General features: G+C 43.4%; 1 protein-coding gene across 1 annotated transcript in view; it reads left to right on the top strand.

Annotated features, from left to right (window-relative positions):
- LOC142784685 (ATP-binding cassette sub-family C member 2-like) overlaps positions 1–21,946 on the top strand; it is a 74,308-nt gene extending 52,362 nt beyond the window's left edge. The window contains exons 14-18 of the mRNA XM_075883165.1: positions 977–1,168; positions 6,302–6,460; positions 8,836–9,002; positions 18,664–18,858; positions 21,733–21,946. Of these exons, the coding sequence (XP_075739280.1) occupies positions 977–1,168; positions 6,302–6,460; positions 8,836–9,002; positions 18,664–18,858; positions 21,733–21,850 (831 nt within the window). The 3' untranslated portion in view covers positions 21,851–21,946. The remainder of the gene's footprint in view (positions 1–976; positions 1,169–6,301; positions 6,461–8,835; positions 9,003–18,663; positions 18,859–21,732) is intronic.
- Positions 21,947–22,539: the final 593 nt, after the last annotated feature.

The following is a 22,539-nucleotide window of genomic DNA, read 5'->3' as shown; positions in this document are numbered from 1 at the left end:
AGGTAATGGCAGCGCTCACGAACAAGTTTAGGACCTCATGCGTTTGTCCCTGCGTTGCTCTCTTTCCAAGAAGTAATCAATACATTAAGCGTTAAATGAAGTGCGGAAAATAACTGTTCTGCTGCAGTTTATTTCATATAGCCTGCAGCACATGAATTCGCCCAGCACAGCAATTGCTTTTGTAGCTATTTCAATGCAAAACATTTAACAACTTGGTCTTAACGTTGCAGCCAGCCACCGCCAAAATGTGAAAGAAAAGAGAAGGAGGGACGCTTATGGAGCAACGTGGCGCAGACAAGGGGCACATGTAGAATGTGAAATTAAAACACGTTTCGTGGAATAACATACGCATGCGCAAACACGTACCATGAAGCACTTGCTCGAAACACCTTTACGAGAAACAGAAATAACAGCAAGAAAGGCTACGCATACCATAGGTCATTGCCTCTAAATGAAGTTACGTTAGTTTTCCTCATTCAAAAGCGAATTGTAGAAATAAGCCATTGCTTCGTAACAGGTTTTTTAAGACTTGGTTTGGTGTTCTGTTTTGTTTTTACTTATGCAAGTTTTTAAGAAAAACTGAAGCGAGTGGAAAGTATAAAGGCTAACGCTGGAAGCAAAAAGTCGTATGAGAAGATTAGCCATGCGCTATAGCTGCGAATGCGTTCTCTTCACTCTAAAATGCAAAAGTTTTGTTTTTGTGGAAAACAGAACGGCAGTCGTCTGCCCCTCTCAAACAGGCTTTAGCCCTCGAAAGTTGCAGCTTCTATCTATCCCTTCGAAACAGGAGACAATTTTTCTATGAAAGATGTGCATTCTGAAGCATAACCCTGAGGAATTTACATAATATATTTTTTAAGCCTACTCACTGTCTTGCACCCTGTCCTGCCCAGGCAATGAAATCTTTAACTTTTTTGGTTACGCATTCCGATGAAATGTTTGACATTGCACACACATTTCTATTATTCTCACCCAGGACACATCACGTGGTCTAAGTACTTCTTGTGAACTTAAGATCCTGAATCCTCGCCTTTTCCTGGAACCATACGACGGCGTCTGGCCCAGCCGGGGTGTCGTGAAATTTCAGCATTTGAGTGCATCCTATCGACCTGGTACTCAAGAAGACGCTCTCAAAGATATCTGCTTCGAGGCGTACACAGGAGAAAAGGTAAGGATTTTGGACTCTATAGTTTAAGCAGATAGGAAGAAAGAATGTCAGAAAAATTGGGAAGTCTACTACACTACGACCAGTTTGCTATGCTAAGTGTGGAGAAAGGAGAATAAGAGACAACAAGAGAGAGAAAAAGAAAAAGAGACGCACATTCCACATTGTTTCACAGGCAGTCGCTCATTGACCTTGTCATCAAGAATTGTAGAAGGGCTCGGGTAGCTTTTTGGGCTGATGTACTTGTACACCACGCACCTAAGATTTTCTCCTGAGAAGGAATTTAATCATCTGGTAGTAGGATACGAAGTACTCTAAATCATTGCCTCTTTTTTTAAATACACTGGAGAGTCCAGTGATTTTGTTGAAAGTTGGGGCAGTGGCTTAGACGCGGTCAAGAGTTTTAACAATAGGATCAGTCAGCCGTACCAATGCGGTAACTGAATGAGTTAGCAAAAGCTACGCCAACCCACAGCCGACAGAGCATCGTAGCAATACAGTTAACTGCTGTTTCAACGATGTACCTGCATGTACTTTTCTAAGCACCGTGCAAAACTGTACACGATGATTCTTATTAAAAATTATTATGACGGCACAAACTTTCTCCTTAGCAATACTGGGAAATATTTAGATCACAGGTTTACTTACTCATATTCAACAAGGAATATTGTTATGATAGAATGGTTGGTACTTTGAATTTTACCGTTCAAGGCAGACTGTTTCACACACGAGTTATAAGACCCCCATATTGGTGTGTTATCCTTGCCATTTTTTTATTATGAACAACAAAAAGAGCACTGCCACAGTGGACGTATACGGATGGTAATGGTTTATTTGGTGAACTCGGCATTTTTAATCTGACCAGATCATGTCTCTAGGAACAAAGGCAAGGAAAACATTCGTTCCGCAGCCCAAGAGGGCGGCGCCCATGTGTCTTATGTAAAATAGTCTACAGCCGCATAGCTTAAGCGAACGTTAGGCAGAAGTAACGAATATCCTTTCAAAAAAAAAGATCAGTGACGTAAAGTATGTATGTGTTTTATTTGTTCGGGTTGGTTTGTTTGGTTAGTTTTTTTGAAACTTCCGCATAAGGGTGACGTTTTTCAACAACGAAAAGAAGAAACGCATCCTTCACAATATGACATGATCCTGAATTCTACGTATTAAAAAGTATCAATCTGCGATAAAGAACGAACTTACGTGAACTGAATATCAAAGTAACAATGATTACGTGCTTTACGTCACTGTAACCAAGAAACGGCAGCAAGACGGTGTTAGCAATGTATTTGTGTCCTTTATGTGGCTTGAGACCTGCGTGGTAAAGAAGTATCAATTACCAAAATACTGTACGAATTACCTTTAGTAATAAAAATAGCCACTACATTACAGTTATAGTTACAATAAGCACTACCTCAATTCTGTCGATATTTCGAAATATCTTGGCATTATCCTTACTGAAAATCTAAAGCCCGACCTTCACACTGAAACAATTTGTGCTAGGACCTTTAGGTAATTTAGATACCTAAAATGAACTCACAAGCCCTCAACCAATGACTGTAAAAAATCGCTTACATTGTCCTCATCGTGCCTTTGATAAAGTACGCCCAAATGGTATGGTCCCCCTACACTGCACTTAACATAAATAAGCTTGAGGTCGTACAAAGGAAAGCAATATGGTTCAATTTTCGCCTATGTAATCGCAAAGCTTCTCTTTAATCTCACGCATGCGCTTTATTGTAATAGCCACTGGCTCGTCCACACCGTGTCACTTTGCTTCATAAGTGTTACACTGCTATAGATTTATTCAGGCTCCGATTTCTTTCAGTGATTTCACTAGATGGGCCACGCGCTGATCGCACCACCCCCCCAGTATTGTTCTTTCTCATTCATTTGTGGATTTATTTAGGCGTTCTTTTTTTCAAGCATTCTTGGCATATGGAGCAGCTTATATGGTTCCTTGCGTGAAAAAAACACCCTCAAATGTTCGTGGCCGAATGGCCAAACAACCTTGTGTGATACTCTTAATCGTATGATCGCTGCTTAATTTACTAACTCATGTGCGCAGTTCTGCTACATCTCGTTCATCTAGGCAAGCAGTATTTGTTATTAATATCAATCAAACAATAACTAAATAAACGAATATTAGGCCGTTTGAAAACAAAATAGAAATGTTTAGAAATACACAGTGTCTTTATGTTATCAACCAAAATACAGGAAAGTGCAAACTGCCAAAATCCATCATCACCAGAGACGTGTCTGAAGTTTTCATTGCGGGCCACGCCGACAAAATTTAGAATAATGTAGAAGGTGAAGGCTTGTTCCGGGCCCCGCCGCGGTGGTCTAGTGGCTAAGGTACTCGGCTGCTGATCCGCAGGGCGCGGGTTCGAATCCCGGCTGCGGCGGCTGCATTTCCGATGGAGGCGGAAATGTTGTAGGCCCGTGTGCTCAGATTTGGGTGCACGTTAAAGAACCCCAGGTGGTCTAAATTTCCGGAGCCCTCCACTACGGCGTCTCTCATAATCATATAGTGGTTTTGGGACGTTAAACCCCACATATCAATCAATCAATCATCAAGGCATGTTCCGGTCATTACAGTTCCTATTACCATTTTTCAGAAAGAAGACATTCCTATTTCGAACCACTTAGGTTGTTGTACACTGCCTTCTCGAGTGAACACTACGATATGATTAGGGAGCACGGGATAGCGGCGCAGGTTTCATAAAATTTAGGCAACCTCGGTTTCCCTGATTGATTGATATGTGAAGTTTAACGTCCCAAAACCACCATATGATGATGACAGATGCCGTAGTGGAAGGCTCCCGAAAATTCGATTACTTGGGGTTCTGTAACGTGCACCCAAATCTGAGCGACGGGCCTAATCGTTTTCGCCTCCGTCAGAAATGCAGCCGCTGCAGCCGGGATTCGAGCCCGCGATTTGCGGATCAGCAGCCGATTACCTTAGCTCCTAGACCACCGCGGCGGGGCAACCTCAGTTTCCTTAACCTGTAGCGACATCGTGCTGTAGACGGGCCTTTAGTCTTCATTGGAATGCGAAAGCTTCGGCCAAGATCGAACCTGCGACTTTTGGGTCAGCATCCCAGTGCCATAGCACTGTAGCACCGAGGCACACAGAAAAGCCTGCATTGCACCCTTATTGAGGAGTGCAGAAAACACTCATCCACGCGAACCTCTCCACGGGCATAAATTTTACGAAGCCATGCATTTCTACTTGTTTCTGCGGGAGAGACCATTTGTTTTTTCGGCTTTCTAGAGTGAAATGAGAAAGCAATCGAAATTGATTCAAGCAATCAATAGCTCAGTACTTAGGAAAATCCACACTCTCTTGTACAGTACAGGTCCTTTTTAGCACAGTGTAGATTGCGTTCGCCTTTCCGCGCTGCACGAGTTGTCCCCTCGATCACGGCTATCGCCCGGAGACCACTGAAATCAGTACTTATCCGATGTTTTTCACACTCTTCGTAAGTTCAGTAATACTGTGTGCCTCAAGTCATGTGACAAACCTGAGGAATTATGAACTGAGCAAAAGCGTAATTTTGGTCCTCAGAGTGCAGATGACAGGCGAAGGAACAAAATGCTGCAGCGTTTTTTGTGGGCTTATGCAAACAGGCATGACATTACAAGCAAGCTCTTTAACAATAGCCCAAGCATGTTTCTTCTTTTTATTCATCTCAAGAAGCGTAATACAAACTTGTTATTTAAAGGAAAGTGAAATTGCTTTTTCTTTCCACGTCTCATTAAAACTACCTAGGAGTACTATTCTGTAAAAAAAAGCTATAAATTTGACTCGGGAAATTTTGACTACTTGTGGTTCTTTAACGTGCGCCCAAATCAGAGCATATGGGCCTTCAGCGTATTCGCCTTTATAGAAAATGCAGCCGCCGCAACCGGGATTTCATCCCGCGGCCTGCGGGTGAGCAGCCGAGTACCTTAGTCATTAGATAACGAGGGCGAGGTGAGGGCAAAGGATATTGTTTGATTTTAAATTTGTTTTGATGGCACCTTTATTTTGCTGTGTGAAGTCTCGTGCCAGTGAACGCTGGACAATAGGTGGAAGTTCCACTAATTCCCGTCTGATCCAGCACTGAGACAAGCGGGGGTCGACTTCGTGCGCTGCAGGGGCTAAGGCAGAGACTGTTTGCTAACCAAGCGGAGTTGAGTCTGTTCGCTGCATTTCACTCCGGACGCGTACACTCACTGCATGCAGTTGCTGACCGACCTCTGATTTTAAACGAAAAATCTTCGCCTCAAATGTGATGCCCTCCCAGTGTTGTGCCCCCCGGCCAAGACAGTCGCCATACGTGCTGTGCGCAGGACACGAAGCAGACTATCCAACAAGCGATGCGCGGACATAGATATGTCGCGAAACTTACGCGTGCACATACCACCTGCTGGCGCTGCTCATACCAAGTCGTGACGTCAGAGTACAGGAAGAACCAAAACCAGCTTTTAAAAGCGCGTTGTAGATCATTTTTCAGGGCTCACGCATGCTCACCGGCACATTTGCTACATTCTCGGTTGCTTGGCCCATAAGTTGACGCAGAAAAACGATAAGTGCAAAATTTGCATCAGTACCCCTCTATATAAGTAGAATCAGACGTAAGAGCTGGGTGCGTAAACAAAGGCTCTACAATCTAATTCATCAATTCAAACTAAACGAGCAAGCTCGCTACACTGGCGGCCGAAAACAGCTAACTAGTACCACCAAGACATTTCCTGCCTCGATGTCCTCTTCACCGGGATGATATGTGTAGTATACCCGCGGTTATTGATGACGCTTGCCTTTAACAACATGCTGAAGCATGAAAGCACGCAATGATAATTCAGTAGAGTCGTCTCTGAGCAGAAAAATATATTAGTGCCATTTAACTAAATTACGGTGATTGTACTGTTGCTTGCTTGGCATTGCAACGCATGAAAGCGCCCCTCAATATGAGCTTTCAACTCGTACTGAAGTAATGTAGTTTTAGAATGTATTCACAATTCAACCATATTTCTTACAAGTATAAGTGTAGCAGTTCTAATAGTTAGCTATTAAGCAAGGCATCAAACTACAGACCTGCATTCCCATCACGTAGTTGGTATTCGGAAAAAAATGCGCATGTCTCTCAATTCCAGGTAGCTGTTGTGGGAAGAACAGGGGCTGGAAAGTCGACGCTTGTGCTAGCCCTCTTGCGAATAATTCAGCGGACGTCCGGATCTATTACTATTGACGGTATCGATATCGGCAATGTGCCGCTGAAGAGGCTGCGCTCGGCCGTATCAGTGATACCACAGGTGAGCCGACAGAGTGACGCACATGCTTTTTTATTTTGGGGGGGGGGCGGACACTTTGCAACATATATGCTAGTGATGTGACTGATTAGACTTATATGAAAAAAATCGTAACCACTCATTTGAAAAATCGACACTACACACATATTGTTCGATGTGGTGTTCTGACTTTGCTCTCTAACGCACTAAAACACTGGCTACTCTGACTACCCAAAAAGAGACTAATTTGAAAAAGAAAATCCAGAACACTGATCACAGCAATCAGCCATTATCATTATCGATGCATAAATTCGCTCGGTATAGAGAGTTTGATTAGGTTGACTCACACTTGACATGATCTTCGAGTCGGATAGCTTTAATGAACTCTTAAAACCACTTGAACCGCTACATTAGCAACTTTCCCGCTGTGATGCGGCACTGTTAGGCCGCCTTTTGTTGGGTGTTACAATTACCGATTCGCACTCGTTTCGGCTCGGTATGGTGGACATCTTCGCATGCGACTCATGTGGAGTTGAAAATACCATCGAGCGTGTCCTGTGTAGCTGCGCTCGCTTTGACGTCTAGCAATGATTGTTCCACATAGTTTTTAAACAACTCCACTTCCGGCCATTTTCAGTACAGAATAAACTACGACCTTGGACGTCTGCTCTGAAAGTGCTTTCAAACTTTAGTATCTTTCGCAACTGAAGTGCTGAAGTACCTGAACTCAACAACTCTGTAGACTGTATGCACTCCCTCAAGCATACTCGTGATAATGTGTATTTTTCTTCTCTCTCTTCTACAACTCTCCCCCTTTAATACTTTCTCCCAGTGCTGGGTAGCAAAACAGAAGCAAGTCTGGTTAACATCCTTGCCTTTTCTTGCATATCTCTCTTCCTTGATTGTGTCACTGCCCCGACTTTTAACAAGATCACCGGACTCTTTTAGTGGCCCTTGAGGAGAAGGGATAATTGTCTGTTCTCTTGGGAAACAATCATGGGTTCAGGGTTTACACCACATAAGTGGACAAAGCCACACCAGCCTTTCAACAATAGTGGAAGGCAGTGTCACTGAGCTACTGCCTGTGAAAGCCTGCACTATGTGGGTAGTGTGCAATTTATACGCGTCCATATCCTTTTCTCTCTTTCTCTCTTTTACTCTCTTATTCTATGTAGTGTAGAAAACGCGGCGTAATCTAGTTAACCTTTCTATCTTTCCTATGTTCTATCTCTGTTTTGAATATTGATAGTAAGAAAAAATCAACTGGTGGTGCGACTCACAGCAAAATCTAGGAACACAGGATGGGGCAAGTGAAAATGGCGTTTTTGTGGGCGTTTAAAAACAGTCCCGATAAATAGCCTTCAGCCATAAGCGTTGAGTAGGTGACAAGAGCACAAAATCTCACTGGAAATACCGTTTGAGCAAGAAGACAAATACAATTCTCAAGAGAGCAGATATAACCTCCTGAACAGCGTTTGACATCGCTTTCATACAGTACAGTGCAATTCATTTTTACTGATAATCTAAGATTGAAGTCCCAGTACATGCCGCTAAAATGCACGATTTCCACGTTATTTTTTACGCAACCTTCAAGGAAACACTGCCAGCTGCACTTACAGTCGACGTTTTCTGATCTTTGTAGCCGCGCGTTGGTGCTAATAATTGTGTCGTTTCCTGATAGAAAGGGAGTTAGCACTAAGGCAATGAACGAGGGGTGCCATAGAAATTATTGTGATCACGAAGTGGTTTGCAACTATAAGCCACGCAGTCTTTATCACCAACAAAACAATATTACAGTGCTATCTATTCTTGTAAGATGGAGTACAATCTGTTCCGGTTGCGAAGCCATTGCTCCCGAAAGGTGCGCACTGAAGAAAGAAAATGGCAAGCTTGAGGAAGAAACATGACCGGAAGACGACCGTTCCGGCACTGGGTTGCACAAGGGATACACCACACTGGTACACCGTGTCACTGGAAGGCTATTGACCCACGCCGTGCCACTCTTGGATACTCCCTGCTTTGCCAGTGTCAATACCGACAGGACCAATGTCGATTGCGATGTATCGATGAGTTGCGACGTTTCAGTGAAGTCAAAATTGACAGAACTTCGGAGTCGGTTCTGATTCATCTGAGGATGCAACCCATCAGTTAAAAGGTGGTCCACTCACTCGGCTTTGCGTTTGTCGTCTTTGTTTTTGCGTTTGCGAGCCCTTGGGAAGATAGGTAGATTCATGCCTTCCAGTTAACATGGTCGGAAATCAAGATATCGACATAGCTCATCATCATACACTTCTCGCCACACGCCTCATCAAGTGTAGGACGTATTCATGTTGACATGCGTCATTGTAAACTTTTCATTAAATGTGACAGGGCAAATGGTTTGGTTTTCTGTTCCGCAGGATCCATCGCTCTTCTGCGGCACCCTGCGTGAGAATCTGGATCCGCAAGGTAGCAAGTCTGACACGGAGCTTTGGTGTGCCTTGCGGAAGGTCGGGCTTGAAGAATTCACGAAAAGAAATCCGAGTGGTCTCTCTCTTTTAATATCTGAAAAAGGTGAAAACCTAAGGTGAGCGGGACGGGGAGGACCCTTCACAGATTTCATGCAATACTGGTCGTCGCGTATTTACTTCATGCCTGCAACACCTTCAACGCTAAGTTAAGGCGTTACTCATGTTAACTCATGACTCTGATCATCACAAATGCATAGGTGACCACAATAAATCAAAATCAGAGCTTGCATTTGCGTTTTTGCAGCAAAGCACTATAGGGATAGGCAAAAAAAATCACAGCACATCCACGGAGTGAATGATGATGAGTAGGGCAAAGCGTCCGTCAGCCCGTCCGTGCTTCCGTTCATTCATTCGTTCTTGATTCCGTCCGCCCGCGTGACCATCCGTGCGTTCATCCATGCGACCGTCTGTATGTCCGTGCGTCTGTCCGTGAGTCCGTTCATCTATGTGTCGGTCTGATCATGCGTCTAACCATTCATACGTCCGCGCGTCTATCCATTCGTCTATCCGACTGCTAGTCTGTATGTCCATCCGTCCGTGCGTCCATCTAGTGAACAATCCAAGTAGCACATTCTCCAATGTCGCATCCCCTGTGGCACATACCTGTTCTAGCGCGCGTATGTGCCACCAGTGGCTATGTAATACATACATACATACATACACAGTAAAAATTTTTACACCCAAAAGGGTGTAAAAAGGGTGCTTTTACGAGAAAGCCCCCTTTGCAACACCCTTCAACACCCATAAATGGTCGATTGAAAAAAAGCACCCATTTGTTTGGGTGCTTGCCTCGATAGCACCCTAAAATAGGCTCTAAGGGTGCTTTTGTGCCTGAGAAGGGTGTAGGTGACGATTCATCAGATGGAATATGCAGCATAAGAAGAACACATAATTATATTATTTGGTATTTTACGTCTCAAAAAACCTCGATATGATTATGAGGGTCGTCGTAGTGGAAAGCTCTAGAGATTTTGACCATTTGGTGTTCTTTAATGGGCGCTGATATCGCACAGTGCACAGGCTTCTACCTTTTCGCCTCCATCTGAATTCGACTGCCACGGCCGGCATCGAACCCGCGATCTTCGAATTGGCGGCCGAGCAGCGTAGCTACTGCACGAATATGTGGACCTTGCGTTAAATGACGGCCTAGACTTAAAATGTGTGAAGGTGCTCTCCGAATACAGCAGAATGCCAGCAGAATGAAATCGCGTTTCATCTATAATGGCAATTAACTGCAATCCACGTTACGAAAGCTCACCTTAGCGTTGGTTATAAGCTACATGTTTGCTGTGGATTATATACAGGAACATAATGTTCGCCCGAGTATGGGTGTGTGTGCGTGAGCCTGCGCATGTGTTCGCGTGTAAGCGCAATTGTGTGTACACCCGTGCATGTGTGCGTGCGCGTGTATGTGCGAGTCCGTGCTTGTGTTAAGCGTGCCTGTGCACATGTGTACGCCCATGCATGCGTGCGTTTACGGTCGCGTGTGTGTGTTGCCGTATGTGTGTATACGTGTGTGTGTGCGCGCCTGTGAATAAGTATGCGTGTGCATCAGCCCGTGCGGCCTCAAATTTCGTGTGTGTGTGTGGGGGGGGGCACTGCTTCTTAGTGTTTAAGGTCCCACACCTGTTCAGACTGGGAGTCTATATAAGAGGTCGCTTAAGAAATGGCGGTGGTCAAGGCACTGTACACTAACTATTCAGTACATGGAAAACAGCTGCACATTTTCGTACCTCATCATTGCTTACGAACTTGCTGTGGTAACTGATTAGCTCCGTTGAGGCGCTTCTACGCACAAAACGTGGGTTATGACCAATTCACACGGAAAGCTGTCACTCACTTATGCACAACGATCGTTTATAATAACAACGTTTAACAAGAACGTGCACTGCCTTTGCTACAGGTGCTTAGCTAGCTCATTGGGCAACCATATGGAATTATGTGCTGATGATGTGGTCAGCAAAAAGTTTGTTATAACAACCTCGGCACGTTTCGTGGTGCATGACAAGCCTTCTAAACATCCGCTACTGTGGAATAATTTGTTCCAGCTTCGACTACGCATTCAGTGTTTGCGGCACCATACGCGGAATCGCCTGACACAGACAATGCAAAAAGAAATTTATCTGGAAAAAGGTGTAGCGATGCTCTCCCGCTAATGCCACCGAGGACGAAATAATTATTGTTTCTGGCCATTCCATGGTGCACTTTGTTTTGCGCAAGTTTTGCTTCACTATTTTTCGCCCACTGCAATTGCATTCCGTCAAAATACTCAAAGAACCCGTGGCTGGTAAATAACCTGCGTCGCTGTGCGACTGGCTGGAAGGAGAGTGGCCGTTTACAAGGAGTCATTCCGCGTTGAACGGCCGTCCACCGTATGCGCCATAACATTTGCCTGTCGGCGCCGTCCTGGCGGGTTTTCCGCTCCTCCCCCCCCCGCTCACCCCGGCCAGCGTTGCTCCCACAACGGCGGCGTAGATAAGCGAAGAGTTGCGTCACCGAACACCTGCGTCGACAGCTGCGGCGCCGCCTCGCCGCCGCCAGTGCCTCCTCCTTCTCTCTCTCAGTGTTGCCCTCTCTGTCTCATCAGTCTTTCAAATGCGTTGCGTTGGTCGGGGGTCTTGGTCGCTGTGTGTGTTCTAGCGAACAGGCGCATATTCAATGGTGGTCACGCATGACACCGTGTTCGAAGTGACGCTCGGATTAAGGAATATTCATGGAGTGGCGGACACGGACAACGTGGGCCTGTTAACGGTGAGTGTACTGTTTTCGTAGGTAGTAATCATACAGCGCTAGCTGGGCGCCTGCAGCAGCTCTGCCGAAGTAGGCTGCCAGCCATTTACAACAGCATGCGTTCGCGGGCCTGTTGCAGATGCCCGATAAAACGTGGGACTTAACGAGTTCACACTGCTATGCGCGATGTTGTGTAAGTGCCTGCATCACTCATACAGTGAGTGATGTGATCACTTAACAAGGGCAGGATTAGTTGCTGATCGCACATTGTCTCCACACTGCACAAAGTGATTGATATTGTTTTAAGATGTGCTTTGGGCTACATCGTAATAACATTTCTATTAATACTCAAATGTGCAACGTGCTTCTGTAGGTGTAAGCGCAAAAAAAGAAAGAAAAAGCAAAAATTATGTACGGAGGCGAACTGTACGAAATGGCTTTTTTTGCTTAAGACGGTATAGTTGGAGGTGCTGATATGCCGCGATGCTCCCAGCACGTGTGCCTCGGTCTTTCAAGCTATTTAGGACAAGTGTCACCAGCAACAGGGAAAGATCTAGCAGACTTCCAAAGGCGCGTTGTTGTGGCCTTCGCCGTGCGTTGTTTTCCCTCGTTTCTGTTTGCTGTTTTCGTTCTTTGCCTTCATCTGCGATAACGTTCGGCGTTATAACAGAATCGAGAGAGTATACGTGACTGTGGGAGCTATGTGCGGTAGCTCTAGCATAAGCAATGGCTGCTGCAACGTAGACGGCGTCCGCGCGCGTTGGTGTCGTTCGAGCGCTCTTACTTGCGTGATTGTGTTTAACTGAGTATTTAGGCACGGGTTACGTTTGTAAATCTCGTAGTCAATAATCGCTAATAGCGTGCCCCTGATTGCCATCAGAGGATGGGCTTGGTTGTCGAAATATGCCAGACGCTTTTTCTGAAAGCAAGCTTTGAATTTTTTTTTTAAAGAAGTACTTTCATACGTGCAAGGCAGTGCCTATTGCAGGCCCGCAACTCTTTAAAAACTGGACGAGCTATCACATCTTTTATCAAATTACAATGAATTAAGATGATTTAATTATAGATGACAAATTTCTGTGCTAGATTAGGTGCACAAAACACATGTTCACTGCCCTACGTCTAGAAAGCAGGCAAATAGGAAGCACAGCGTCAAATTTGGATTAGATTCCATTGACGGAGCGTCTTGTGAGGGTAGAGAGAACGAGAAAATTGTTCATTTTTGATGCCCTTATAGAGGCAGTCAGAATTGCACTGATTGGTGAATTGTAACAACTCCTCGGATTGTTAGAGGCGTGATTTAGGTAAGTAAATCTTTTACTTTTTTTGCAGACCTCTTCGCTAGTGCCACGCCCAAGATCATTTCTTCTCAAGTAAAAGAGAAAGCAGAGATGGCTTCACTGTTTGTACATGAAGAGGTAAGTTTCTTGTGCGTTTTTATTAATGCTACATGTTCTAAACGTTGTACTTTAAGAATTTTTTTCACAGTGGCTCACTACCCTAGAAGGAATTTGATTCTTAAGTGAGTTCAGGCTTTCGTAAGTGCCATTTTTGAGCTGTAGTCTTACACTTCACCTCATTTCGGGAATTCGCTGTATGCTGGAAAACTCTTATCTTTATCATACGAAATTATTGGAATGTATGGGTTGTATGCTTCGAGTTCAGTGTAATGTCAATTACACGCCATTTCGAAGGATACACATTACACATTCTTTATATATGGTGCTGCCAGAACAGCACGAAAATATTTTTATGAGAAGTCATATTTGCTCTTATTACAGGATGAGAGGGTGCCGCTGACGTCCTGCGTAGTCTACCCTGGACCCAGCCTAGAGCATGCCTACTTCCTGAACCTCCACATGGATAACCAAAAAATCGTCCGTGTCGGTAATGACGAAGAAGGAAGGAGTGACAGCACTGATGAGTTGATTTTTTTTTATTTTCAACATTGTCTACAGCCGCAAGGCCTTTAACAACCACCGTGATTGAGCGGCTTTTTCTCGGCGTGAGTTTGGAGTTTATCAAAGAAGCTGTTCAGGCAGTACGACGCTGAAAATTTTAGTGTCACAATGCCTGAACAACTTTTTCTAGTGTGGTCATGGTAGATGAACAAATATTGTTATTTGTGTAAGCTATTTTGCTTAAATATAGCTGGACCATTCCATGCCAAACGTCCCAGCCACTTTGGCGACCATCTGAATTGTATTTGAAAAAAAATGTGCTGACTTACTGCGTTGAAAACAGTGAACTGCTAGAATACTTCAGCGAGAAAAAAAGTTTTGTTCATGTGGCTGGCTTATAACTTCCTGGCATAATGTCGTCTGTGTGCTGTTTGTGGAAAATTTTGTTTTAAAACTACCGCTTATTTTTTCTAAAGCAAATTCGGTCTACCTGTTAAGTAAATGTGCTTCTGTAAGGTATTTGAAGGTCAATAATAATAGTGCAATTTTTTGCCACATTCGCTTCCAAGAATAAAGCCAAAAAGTGTTATGTTTGCATTTTTATTGCAATATTACACTTTGTATGAATATCTGAGCAGTGAATACTTACTCCACAGACGGTATATTCTGAGGAAAAAATATCTTCATACCTCTCAAGCTGCTGAAATATACGAGAAAATATCACGAATTTCACAAAATCGTGATTTTTGTCTGTATTGAGATGCAATCTGCTCCATGTTGTGATACAATGAAAACTCATAATTATACCTAAACTGTAAGAAAATGAACTTCTTTTCTGTAATAAAATCTTATGCAAAAAGGACAGGAAAGAGCGCTGTCAACTGAATTATATTTAAGGTGCTACGAGCGTTTTTATACTGAGCACAAGACCAGGGCTCATCTGCAACAACACATGTGTGACCATGACAAAATAATTTTAACCGAGAAAAGAATACTCTTTTTAGGAAAAGATAAGTGAAGGTGTACTGATGCATTGATCCTTGGCCTTCCTGATAAAGAGTTCTAAAATCTCTCATTTTTCTGCTTGCTTTTTTTCAAAAACCGTGTTTTATGAAACCCAGGACTACACTTACATTCTTTACGGTGTCCGGCCATGAGACTACTATAGCCCTTCTTACCATTTGAAGCATGCTGTCTTGCTTGATCATTGAAGCATTGCCCAGTTTGTCCTATGTTTACTTTTCCACGTGTTAGCGGTATCTCATACACATTAGATTGGCATTCAGTAAACCTATTCTAGTGACGAATGGTGCAAGATTGACTATTCCTGTTGCTGTAAGTACATGCACTTTTGAAAGCTTGCAATGGGTGGAAAACAACAATGTCATATCTGCTGGCTCTTTTCCTAAAATTGTGAGACACCTTATGTATGTAGTACCATGTGACATGCAAAGGTGATTGGTCGTTCTCTTTTTCTTTTGGTCCTGTTTCCTTTAACTTTACTTTCTGCAGGAGGGTTTCGCAAACAAGTGTGATGATGCTGTTGGGGTATTGGCTGGTGCTATCAGCCCAGGAGTGCTAAGAATGTTCTGCCTTTTGATAGTGGGCATTCAAAATTAATAGAAAGAGGAATTGATACCACATGTATTCAGGCCACCCTTCAGAAGTCATGCTAGCACAAGGGTGAGGTCAGGCTTAAAAACAAGATTAAAAGACTAAAAGATGCTGGATATCCCAAAAGAATCTTCACACCCGTTTGCAAAACCGTCCTGCAGAAAGTAAAGTTAAAGAAGACAGGACCAACAAAAAAACAGTGACCAAAACCTTTGCTTGTTATACCACATCACGTGTCTGACAACTAGAAAAATAGCCAGCAGATATGACATTAGCGTGTTGTTTTCCACCCATTGCAAGCTTTCTAAAGTGTGTGTACTAAACAGCAACAGGAATAGTCAATCTTGTCCCATTCGTCACGAGAATAGGTTTACTTAATGCCAATTTAACGTTTGTAGAAATATTTTTTATCAGGTAAACCAATCATCAGTGCATCACTACACGTTCATTTATCCTTTCCGAGAGGGAGTATTCTTTTCACAGTTAAAATTATTTTGTAGTACTCACACGTGTCGTCGCACATGAACACGGTTCTTGTACTCCGTATAAAAGCGCTCGTAGCACATTCATTAAATTCAGTTGACAGTCTGTGCTCTTTCCTGTCCTTTCTGTCTTTTCCTAAAGTTGTCGCGCTGTGACTAGCACACAACCACGATGAACCAACTCTCCCAAATTAAGCTCTTGTTACGTAACACGTAGACCGAGTTTCGTATGGAAAGAAGGAGCGGTGCTTTTAAAATAAAATTTTTCACATACAACACTTAGACGGCATTCCAGAAAGTTCAGAAAGCAGCCACGTGACCAAATATTTTTCCTCTCCTAAATATCCCAGAAGTTCACTATTTTCAATGCAGCACGAGTTTTTCGAATACATTTGAGATGGTTGCCAAAATGGCTGAGACGTTTGGCATAAAGTGACCCATCTGTGTCATTAGCCTTAATTATGCATTACCTCTTTTGTTTTTTGTGTGTCCTGACTCAGTTTTGTGTTCGTTTTTAGCATATTGTGTTTCTGATCATTGTATTGGTTTCTTAAGTATTCGCTAAAGTTATATGTGCGAAAACCCGCATATGTTTGCATGTACATCATTTCTCACAACCAATTGTTATACATCCAGGAATACAAAGCTTAAACCACTGTGATTGTATACATTTGAAAACACTATCCTTATATATTTTTGTGTGCATCACTTCTTGGGAACGATTGTGTACATGAAGGCGTATATAGTGAAATCATGGTGATTGTATATATTTGAAAGAATCATAAGTATATATTTGCCTGTATTTCATTCCTATTAACCGATTGTGTACACGAAGGAGTACTAAACTGGGAACAACTGGGATTGTAGATACTTGAAAGAATTATAGGGATATATTAGCATGTATTTCATTTGTAGTCTCTATGTACTTGAAGCACTATACTAAATTGAAACCAGTGTAATTGTATGTGGCAAAGAATTGTCAAAAAAGTGAAACTGATATTTGAGGTGTTGCATGTGTAGTGTACGTATACATGAACGTATAGCTGGTGAAAAAGTTGTATGGCAGAAGAAAAGTTTATTTTATTTGCCTATTAAAAATAAACGCAATATGCAAGGGCAGCAAGGCTTCATTTTCTGTAACGCGCATTATGCATATACACTGAAGTATATATAGCTATATCCAGCACAAGTTCATACACGATTGTACGCGTTTATATTTTTGCCCACACGCAATGAATGGAGCTCGACAGGTGGTGCACCATCGATAATCAGGACCACTTTCTTCAAGTAGTGTTTAATCAGTGCATGCTGATATCTATTGGTGGCAGTACTCGCCACCCGTGCCATGGGCACTCAACACCCTTGTGCACCCTTCTCACACCCTCCTCAGAGGGTGCTAAAAAAGTGATGGACATTGAAGGCACCCTTCCTTAAGGGTGTTTTTAACACCCTACAGTTTTTTTACATGTACACCCTATTCTAAGGGTGCATGGTAAAGCACCCTTTTTGGAAGGTGCTGAAATAACACCCTTAGGGTGTCGTCCACGGTACAAGTTCATTTACACCCTACTGGGTGTAAAAATTTTTACTGTGTACATACATACATACATACATACATATAATGAATGGACAGACCCACGCCTTAAGGAGCTCCGCCCCTAAAAACAATTGTCCGCCTTATGTGTGCGTAGTCTCCAAGCACGTAAGCGGCTGAGGAGTATTGCAAGCCCCACTAAGTTTCTAGTCCACAATTTGTGAAGGAAGGATACACGGGCGGCCAACAGCAGTTAAGGTTTATGACAGGCTCAACGACTAACTTAGGACTACTTAATGAATCGATGGTCTTAAGTCGACAATAAACAAAGGTATAAATGCTTCATCTCCACAGGCCAACAGTCCGTACAATATGCGGTTGTGAAATTCGTGATATTCATTTTTCCCGTCAACAAAGTTATCCCTGTCTTGTGTACACAAGGTCAAATTCGTGTTCGTGCTCGTCATTCAAACAGGTATTGAAGCAGGTCTTGGCATTCCCCGTTTTTTCCAGTAACTTTTGATCCACGTGGGCTAACAGTAATTTCTTGCTGGCAAGTGTCAGGGATATCAAAACACGCTTGACATGAAATATTCATGCGCGAGTAATGGACTTAAAGACTCTCAAGCGCGCATTCACTTCAACACACAAAAATAAGAAAGTCCTTCGTGCATTCACTTCACATAACTCTAAGGCAAAAGCTATTTTTTATTCTTAGTCCTTTTGGAGATATAGCGTAGCTGCCAATAGAACGCTTACTCCACCTTACGAGATTTTTTGCATTGCATCAAAGATTGAAGGCACTTGACCTGGTTTCGCATTGCCTCCGTCGTTCTAGCACCTTTTACCGTCACCTTATGACGTAATCTTGTGAAGTTTGTCGAGTTACATCACGTCGATATCATGAGAACGTAGTCATATTATGGCGTTGACGTTAGACAGACGTGATACCGCCAGATGTCGCGTAACAATTTTTTGCATCACTCGTCCCAACACTACAATGCGTTGACGCTGAAGGTTATATTTAGCTATTGATGCCACATTTAGAGCTCTCACCTTGACATTTTATATGGCGTTTGACATATCTCTCGATGCCCCTCGCACTCGCTCAGGCGTTCCATGTTTGAAGCGATTAGATACCCATGAGCCAGGGACCACTGCGTTTTGACTATTGATTAGTAGCTCAAATAAAATACAACACTCAGAGTCCACACAGCTTACTTTAAAAAGAGGGCACCAAACCAAGGCTCATTCTTTTTTTTACGACCCATGTAGTTGTGCGATCGGCTCAACAGTGATGCGAACAGACGTAGACGTTATAACTCATCGTATGTGTCATGACAGAAGCTCGATTTTCTTGCCGCTTGTTTGAATGCCTGTTGTGATAATTTTCATAGTCATTCTGATGTTGTTATGCATCCTTAATTATTTGTTTTTAAAATTTTACCTTCTTCAGTGCTGGCCAGAGGCAACTCGTGTCCTTCGCGCGGGCCCTGCTTCGAGGTACAAGTATTTTGGTGCTCGACGAAGCCACTTCACAGATGGACCAAGACACAGACCACCGGGTGCAAACGACTCTTCGTGAATGCTTCTCGCACTGCACACTGATCACCGTAGCACACCGCATCAACACCATCCTTGATTATGACAGGTGATTAAGAGTGCACAATTTTCCGAACTCTATTCAGAACGTATTTCAAATAACTCGAAAACGTAGCTCTAAATATCATTGTCCTGGTGACACCAGGGCAGTATTATGGAGCATCTTCCCCGCAGTGTTGTTGTTTTAGTTCGGAGAAAAATTACCGCAGTAAAAAAGAGAAATATAAGCCAGCGATAGCTCTATACATATTTGGTTCTTAAATCGCTTTGGTTTACACGAGTATCAAAGTATTTTTTTCTATAAATGTCTTCACATGATATACCGCTCCCACTTCACTATTCGTGGCTTCAACTGAGCTCTCGCTACCTAGTGGCCGTGCCTCGAAAAGGTGCTAACACGGTAAACATTGAAAAGAGATGTGTGTCCACGAAGCGCGCGTTGAGAATCGGCCGCATAGTTTCCTAATTTTCGCCATGCCGCACGCGCGAGCCCGCAAAAAAGGAAAGCGATGTCTAAAGACCATTGCAGAGTGCCGCAATGCGTGGCGTTGTGGTGGAAAGAAGAAAACGTGTCATTCTATCATTTCTCGAAGGATGCAGATGACGAGTGACTGAGAACGGTACTAATATAGAACCCGAAAAACTAACACGTTGAAAATAAGGTGACGGACACTACGATGTTTTTTTCTAATGAATTTGTTCGTGACGACTTCATTCTCCTCGGTGAGTACGCCATCATAGAGCGTGAGCGTATGTGCATTCTTATCAGTATTCAGGCTTTTACAAGCGCGGAGTATACTTTCGCTTATATAAGCAAGAGCTTTATAAAATTTGTTGCGTGACGTCTACGAATGTATTTTTAATATGCTTTTTCTCTGCGCAAGTGGTCATGCTGCCCATGCCCAAACTAAGCCGATGTAATATCCTTCCCTCCACTCATATTTATTTTAATTCTCGTATGTACACGCACACAAACGAATGCGTGAAGGTCGCGCTTGCGTAAGCGTATGTTCGTGCGTATATGTAATATCACGTCAGTGCATTCGTATCGTGCGTAGTTTGCTTGCATATATCTGCTTAGAATATAAACAACTGCAGATATGAACAAGTGAGTGTTCGTAAGCACACGGCCTTATTCATTAGAAAACTAACGACTTGGACCAGCACACGAAAATGAAGAAGCACTCATATTACAGTCCAAGCTATGATTTGCCTCATCTCGAAATACACTGGCCCGATCATAGCTCTGTTTTACAACCAAGTGAACAGCGTGCATATTCAGCTTTTGACGGCAGAACGGAACTAAACGTGCTACATGCAATCAGCAGCACGAATCGCAGCGTAGTTATTCAAAAACTGTCAAGGCAGTGTAACAACGCAGAGCAAATATTCTAGCACCTTTCGGAGAGGACCCCTACACGGGAGCAGTTTTCTTCTTCGAAATCTGACTTGATAAACGGGGTCTTCAGCATGAGGTAAATATAAAGTGATTCACCGAAAAGGTTAGAGGTTTGCGCCAATCAAATTCTATATGCTAATGAATCAACGCGAACCCACGCCACAATCACGAATCTCCAGCACAGTACCAAGCGAAAGTGCCGCGTTGACCCTGTTAAGCGCAATCGTTTTTCATTTTTCAACCATCGTGGCCAGCACATGGACCATTTTACGGAGTAGCGAATACAGAAACATTGAAAGTCGAACATAAGATTTCATAACGGCTCCAAGTAATGGCAGCTGAATATGACTGTGATATCTGCAAAGTTATGCATGTTTGTTCTATACTACAAACTAGATAACATGGTATGCAGCTCTCAGCGTGGCACTATTGGGACTGCGCTGCTGCTTGCTCTCGTGTATAGAAGCGTCTTTACAGAGAGCCTGTTCCAGCCATTCAAAAGTTGTAGAATCAGCTGCGCTATCTAGTTAACAAAAATGCCCAAAAATTCATGTAATCATTTCTATCTCTAAAAAAACGAAGTTAAAAGCTAGATGAATAGCCCGATTATGCCACACGGTGGCACACTAGTGTTTACGAGATATCTTTCGGAATACGGCACACAGCTCAAAAAAGTGAAGCAAGGTGGGCTTGGTTGATACTCGTCGGCAAAAAAAATTCACAGAAATGGTACGCGTTCGAACGCTGCACCGTGTACGCCCCACATATTATACCTAGTAGTTAATCGCATAGAACTTGGGCTGTTTTCGTTGACTGGATATAACGCCTCAAAAAATTATTGCTAAAGTAAATTGCTGGTGTTTATAATGCCGCAACCACTACACGATGCAAAATAGCAAAAACGCCCCACCGCAATAGTCTTGTGGCTAAGGTACTCAGCTGCTGACCCGCAGGTCGCAGGATGCAATCCCGGCGGCGGCTGCATTCTCTATGGAGGCCCGCGTGCTCAGATTTGGGTGCACGTTAAAGAACCCCAGGTTGTCAACGTCCCCGGAGCCTCCTCCCCCTATAGCGTCTCTCATAATCATACGGTGCTTTTGAGACGTTATACCCCACATATAAATGAAATCAAAATAACAAAAACTCTTGCCAAGGTAAAATACACAAAAATTAAAAACACGCCTAAATTAAAATTAAAAACAGTTGCAGTTAACCACTACATGATTATGATACACACTGGCATGGCGGAGTAGATACTGATGAATAAATAGATTGGACTTGCTCTGGTTATAGTTGATGGTCAGCAAAATATAATTATATTAAATTGCTTATTGTATTTCTTCTTGAAAACGTAGAGAGCATGCCCAGGAATAAAGCCCGTACTCTCGACCTTCAGCACCACACCTTGCAGTGGGTTGTTGCTTTCCTTCGACAGAAGTGCTGAAAAATGAACATCTGAGATCAGCTTTCTTGCGCTTCACGTATTGGTAGCAGAAAAATAACAATTCCACAATCTATTCGCAGAGTCGTCGTCATGGAAGATGGCCGAGTTCTGGAGTACGGGCCCGTTTATGACCTCATGGCTGATCAACGCTCCACGTTTCGCAGCATGGCTCTCAGCGCTGGAATACAGCTAGAATGAGCCGTTTATATCTCGCTACAGGACACAGATACTGCCATGTGCTTAGGATAATTGTATTATATCACTTTATTAAAGCTCATCATCTACACAACAGAAGTCGTGGATATTTTTTACGTTTTCTTTTAAAAGCCTCTGATCCGCCCAGCTACTACTGTGGCTGAAATGTGAACGTTCCCCACACTTTTTTTTTGCCTTCATTATCTGCTGCTTTTTTCAACGTTGAGTCGAAAAAAGACCCTCAATTTTTATAGGGTATACGACAAACAGCATTCAAAGCGTTCACAGTGAATTTTCGTTCCGGCATGCTTGATGCCTTCAAGCAGTGTGCGAGGGCTTATTGGTCCGGTGTCTGCTCATAAAAAGATCACGTGACGTGGGGCCACCTGTCAGAAATAGTGTTCCACATTCACCGTCCCGGTCTAGATATGGGCTGACTGACGCTTCCAGGCTTTTGTACGCACGTTAGTGTCCCCCACTCCCCAAAGCGCACGATGAAAAGACTGCCCCAGTATCTCAATTGGTATAGGTACATCGGGCTCGTAATTCAAAGGTTGCACGCCTGGTGCCAGCTGGTGCTCCACCGCGGTGGTCTAGTGGCTACGGTACTCGGCTGCTGACCCGCAGGTTGCGGGTTCGATTCATTTCTGATGGAGGCGGAAATGTTGTAGGCCCGTGTGCTCAGATTTGGG

The sequence above is a fragment of the Rhipicephalus microplus genome, unplaced genomic scaffold (genome assembly GCF_043290135.1).
Source record: "Rhipicephalus microplus isolate Deutch F79 unplaced genomic scaffold, USDA_Rmic scaffold_15, whole genome shotgun sequence".
NCBI lineage: Eukaryota > Metazoa > Arthropoda > Arachnida > Ixodida > Ixodidae > Rhipicephalus > Rhipicephalus microplus.
The sequence above is the reverse complement of the archived record's forward strand: the minus strand, read 5'-3'. Positions and strand labels throughout refer to the sequence as shown.